Source organism: Mesoplodon mirus, assembly GCF_964341445.2.
Source record: "Mesoplodon mirus genome assembly, chromosome: 5".
Classification (NCBI taxonomy): Eukaryota; Metazoa; Chordata; class Mammalia; order Artiodactyla; family Ziphiidae; genus Mesoplodon; species Mesoplodon mirus.
The window spans coordinates 21,422,286-21,428,037 of NC_138980.1; the positions used below are offsets into that span (position 1 = coordinate 21,422,286).

At 40.4% G+C, this 5,752-nt stretch overlaps 1 protein-coding gene across 1 annotated transcript; it reads left to right on the forward strand.

Annotated features, from left to right (window-relative positions):
• Nucleotides 1-561: 561 nt before the first annotated feature.
• Nucleotides 562-4,386, forward strand: LOC309805250 (olfactory receptor 1f45-like; the record flags this gene model as incomplete). Its single annotated transcript, XM_082623183.1, is given in 4 exon segments — nt 562-853; nt 1,010-1,088; nt 3,465-3,717; nt 3,721-4,386. Coding segments are annotated over 4 exon segments (1,290 nt in total).
• Nucleotides 4,387-5,752: the final 1,366 nt, after the last annotated feature.

Consider the following 5,752-nt stretch of genomic DNA (forward strand, 5'->3'; position numbering starts at 1 on the left):
CAATGTTCTCTAATTTTTGCACTTGCCTAACACACCTTTGCCCAATTTCATATTTGTGTTCTTTCATTTTTTTAAATTGGTTTTAAAACTCACTTTGTAAAAATTTTGCTATGTATATGCACACAAATAGAAACTTAAAAATACACATCCAAGTGCCAATAGCCCACAGATATTATTTAGATGACCACATATATAACCCACACCCAGTATTCCCTACCCCCGTCCACAGGCCAGCATTTCTAAGTGGTACCTCTGGTTTCCTATGTCAGGGACACAGCAACTATTACAGAGATTAACTGAGACAGAATTGAGGGTCTGTTCTTAGACCTTACTTTCTTACTATAAATTGACAAACCTTTTATTTGAAAGAAGAAAGAGTGCAGAGTCCTAAAGACTTAAGGATTATACAAAAGGGAGTCAGTGTAGAGCCTTGGAGCTACCGTGAATATCTGTGGGCCAAGTTCACTGGCTTCACAATTTTTCTTCAGATCAATTCTGAGCACAGAACAAGGGACCAAGTATATTTTGTCTGTGACATGGGTGTGAGATGTACTTGATGCAATGGGAAGCAACAAGTCTGAACACGAAACTGATTCCCCTCAGGCTGAGATATCTGTTTCCAGAGAGGATAGGAACAAAGAACACTTAGTATGTGTGCCTTTAATGAGGAGCTGTGGGGAATCCACCTGTCTGAATCTAAGTGTTCTCCTCCAGGGAGAAAATCTTTCTGACTCCCCCACTAGCTGTGACATTCTCATGATTCAGGGTCAGGCAAGGAGCCAGTGGAGACAGGGGTCCCATGATAGCCTCTCACAGCAGCAGAGCAGCCAGGTAAGAAAATCTGGGAAAGCAGGTGAGGACACAGTTATCTCCCACAGAGACAGATTCACACAGACAAAAACACATACATTTACATTTGGAGAAACACACACTAAATGCTTCAGCATCTCACCAAGTTCAAACGGGAAACATCACCTGGTTTAACATGTACAAGCCTTTCCTCTTTCAGGATGTACTGCCCATTGCAGAAGAGAGCAAGCATGTTTCCAAGGTGGAAACAGAAAATTAAGCAGTGGGAAACGAAAGAGGTAACTAAGGGCAGCATTGCTAAGATCAGTGATGGCAGGCTCTTAGAAATTCTGGCCAAAAGCTCAGAGCCAAGAGCCACCCTCTTTCCTCACAAAAGAGACTCTTCTGTCAGACATTCAAGACCCTCCTATTCTGCCCTTAAGCTCCACCGTTTTATTAGTTGCTTCCTTGTGTACCTTCACTGTGGTCTATGACCACATTACAGAAGTGTCTCAGAGGGAGGTTGCTTGGATGCCACATGGAACCCCACAGAGGGGGTCAGCTTGAGCTGCGGTCCAAGCACGAAGCATCCTCAGTTTTAAGGTCCAGGAACACAAACACTCAATGCTGCAAAACATGAGATGTCTCAGAGACAGTCACAAACTAAAGAGATTCACAAGGGACTAATATATGAAACCAGGCCCTCTTACCATATTGACTTGGGGGTTGGGGCCAACGTTGCTTGTACTCCTGGTAGGACTATCTCAGCAAACATTGACAGGAAGTGGCTAACCTTAATGCTGGCAGATCTCTCGACCTAGAGTCTGGGTTATTTAGAGCCTGTACACCTGTTTTTGCCTTTGCCAGTTCCCAGACAATAGGAAAAACCCTACACCATCCTGCTATACTTCTTTCCCCTTCTACTACCATTTCCATTATGGGAAATAGCTTACAATTAAGACCCTAATATCAACATCTACTCTTTGGAGCACAATGAAAAAGTCTGCACAAATATTGTTTTGGTTTTTCCTTGATGCAACCCCTGTACCCCACTTCTACATTCGACATCCTTTCCCTGAAGTACTTTCTTTCAATAGCTCTGGGTACTGCCAACTACTGCCTTTCTACCTTTTAATTCTGATATAATTTATGAGAAAATGGCTTCAGATCTCAGAATTTTACATTGGTTTTACTAAGTTAACTCTCAAAATGCTGGATACTTTATAGTCACCATACTATATACATCCTGCAACCACTCTCCTAAAAGTATTGCCTGTGACATCCTTTATCCCAGTCAGTCAAGACATTTAACCTGTAAATCTCCTCCCCTGAAATGCCATCTCCTCTCCTCTTTACTATTCGAATACTGTGTATTCTTACATATTCAAAATTCTCTATCTGACTCTTTCTGCCTGCATGAATTCCTTAAGGCTGGGATTATCACTTGGATATGCCCCCATAACTTGACTTTCTCTATGAATCTCCTTTTCCTCTTCAAAAATAATACAAATACCAGTGATCCTGTTTTGGCCAGCACAGGGAGAAAAGAAGTCTCTTCACAGAATGCAGTACATAGCAAACTCACTAGCATGCTTAGCTCATCCAAGCCAACATTTGTGAGCTACTGCAATGACATTTTGATGCTCTCCAGTTACAACGTTGAGGGAAAACTGCCAGGCAGATCCTTCAGTGCCTAGAATTAGTATAATCCTGAGAAAATAAGAGAGATCCAGAATGAATTTGAGTGAGTTGTATAAAGTTATTCGGGTAAAAGAACTTATGACTTTAAACAAATAGCTAAATCTCATTGCTTCATTTTTCCCTTCTGCTTAATGAAGCTTGTTATTTTTTAAATTTACATATTTTAAATCTGTAAGAAATGTATGTAAGGCAGGAAGACACTGCCTGGCACTTGGTTATAGTCTCAATAAATGGTTGATAATTGAAACTTGGAAGTAAAACTAGGGAGGAATATAAAGAAAAGGGCATTTCAGCTGTTTCAAGACTATAAATGTTACGCTTTCTTTCAATCTAATCTGTCATCACCTAATTTCCCTGAATCCCAGGTTCTTCATCTCTGATTCTTCTTCTCAGGGTCCTGACTTATGAATGATGGATTACAGAAGTTCCTGGTGGCCTAGTGGTTAGGATTCTAGGCTTTTACTGCTGTGGCCCAGGTTCAGTACCTGGCCAGGGAACTGAGATCCCAAAAGCCATGTGAGGCGGCCAATATATATATATATATATATATATATATATATATATATATATATATATGAATGATATGGATTAAAAGAGATTGTGTATGTGAAAATAACTTGTATATACCAGATATTCATTAAATGTTATTGAAGTATGAATTAAGCTGCATGAAATCAAAGATAATTAAACACAAATTAAAATTATAGAAATTAACCAGCTATTTATTTCATTAAAACTCGCTTCATAGAATTATCTAATGTGAATTAATTCTCAATGACAAAACAGTATCATAAAAAATTTGCTCAAATGATGACATTATCAATCTCATCTACTTTTATATTTGAAGTGTTATTAAGTAAGAAATACATTTTGGATCTGGTATCATTAAAAACTTGTAATCTCTAAACAATATATGGAGCCTAATTAAATAAATATTTCCTTTTACTTTTGACCACATCTTCTCCCCTGGGCAGAGACAACCAGACTGGAGTCACAGAATTCATTCTCCTGGGACTCTCTGGGCAGTCAGAGCAGGAGGAGATTCTCTTTGGGCTGTTCTTGTGGATGTACCTGGTCACCCTCATTGGGAACTTTCTCATTGTCTTGGCTATCAGCTGTGACAGTCATCTCCAAACACCCATGTCCTTATTCTTGGCCAACCTTTCCTGTGTCAACATCTGCTTTTCATCAGTCACAATCCCCAAGAAGCTGGTGAATCACATACTGTGAAGCAAGTCTATCTCTTACATGGAATGTACGACCCAGATCTACTTCTTCATCATTTTCATCAACAGAGATGGGTTCCTCCTGAGTGTGATGGCCTATGATGATTATACTGCCATCTGTTGCCCACTCCACTACACCATGATCATGAGGCCCAAACTCTGTGTCCTTCTGGTGGCTGCATCTTGGCTCAGTACAAATCTGCATGGTCTCCTACACACTCTTCTTATGGTGCAACTCACATTTTGTTCCAACAATGCTGTGTATAACTTTTTCTGTGACCCTTATCCTATTCTAAAACTCTCTTGTTTGAATACCTTTATCAATGACCTGATGGTATTCACTGTGGGTGAACTGGTATTTATGACACCATTTACATGTATCATCATTTTATATGATTCCATCTTCTCTAATGTACTGAAGTTGCCATCTGCCCATGGAATAAGAAAAGCCCTGTCCACGTGTGGATCCCACCTCACTGTGGTCTCCCTGTTCTATGGGGCAATCCTGGGGGTCTATAAGCACCCTTCATCCTCGTACTCAGTGCAAGATGTGGTGACTATTGTCATCTTCACAGTGGTGACTCCTCTCATCAATCTCTTCATCTACAGCTTGAGAAATCATGACATGAAGGGAGCTTTAAGGAAACTAATTTCATATTCTATAATTTAAAACTTTTAGAACTGAGAGGACTCTTGATAGCATACATTTTTTTCATTTTACAGACCAAGAAACTGAGTCCCTATAGGTGTAAATTTACCCATGACTATTCCTGTAATTAATGATATGTGATCATGGTCATGCTTTTAAATATGAGGCTGATAGGTGCTCATAAGTCATAAAACCATTAGTTATGTATAAAAAGGTGTGATTTAAAAACACTTATTTTACAGACAACAAAAATTCAGGAAAAGACAGGATTGGGTCCAGCAACCCTATGAGACAGTGGCTACTATATGGTCTGAGAATTTCAGAAAACTTTAGAGTTGGCTCTCCTCAGTGTCACCTGTCCTCTATGGCCTCACATTAGGAGATGTTAAATTATCCCCAATTTACTGAGTCACAGAAAAGTTACCTTTTCCAGGGCTGTACAACGAGCAATTATTGGTTACAAATGGTGCTGTTACTTTCAGGGTCTTTGGTCATTACTGAATTAGTTAACTTTTCCTCTGTCTTAGGCTCAATTCCTACCCTCTCCTCTCACAGCTCAGAACCTAGCCCTGCACTATTCTTCTTCCCCCACAACCAATCTAACTTCTTGGTGGTTTATTGCCTGGCATGGGTGTCAGGGATGGGTATCAGAGGGTGACGAGCCTCAGACAGTAGCTAGAATTCCTCATAGAAATCTCGGTATCCCTTCAAATTTAGATGGGCTAAGAGAAGCAGAGGTTCCCTTAATGCTAAACTGCCCAGAGTTCCTATAACAACTTAGGAACATGAAAACATGAATTAATTACAGGATTTGGATTAGAACCCAGAACTTCTGACTCCAAGTCCAGAGTTTGTTCCAATCCATGGGGAAAGTTTCTAGGAGCCCTTGCCTCTTTTCCTACTCTACACCTGAGGGTTCCCACCTCGTCTTCCCTGGTGTCCAGGGAGCACTCACCTAAATCTCCAGTGGTCATTCTTCAAAAGCCTTCAATTCCTCATTGGCCTTCTCTCCTTTCTCAATCTTCTCTACTCTCGTGAAAAATCAGTACTCATTGTCCTCACTATCACCTTCTTTCCCACTTGGTCCCAACACTGACCAGCTCTTACCATGAGCACAGCAACAGGCTTATCGTGGTTCTGACTGCCTCCTGCTTCCCCCTACACATATCTGTCCTGCACACAGGATCACTTTAATCCTCCTAAAACATTGATGACATCCTGTCAGCCACTCCTTATAGAAATATTGAAGAGGCCAGGATAAATCCAAGTATTACCTTCAAATACAAGCCCAAGATGACTCGGCCCCGAGCCATACTTACAACTTTGTTTGTCATCAACTCACATAATTATATGTTCCATGACTTTCTCCTAATTCTCTTCCTCTTTC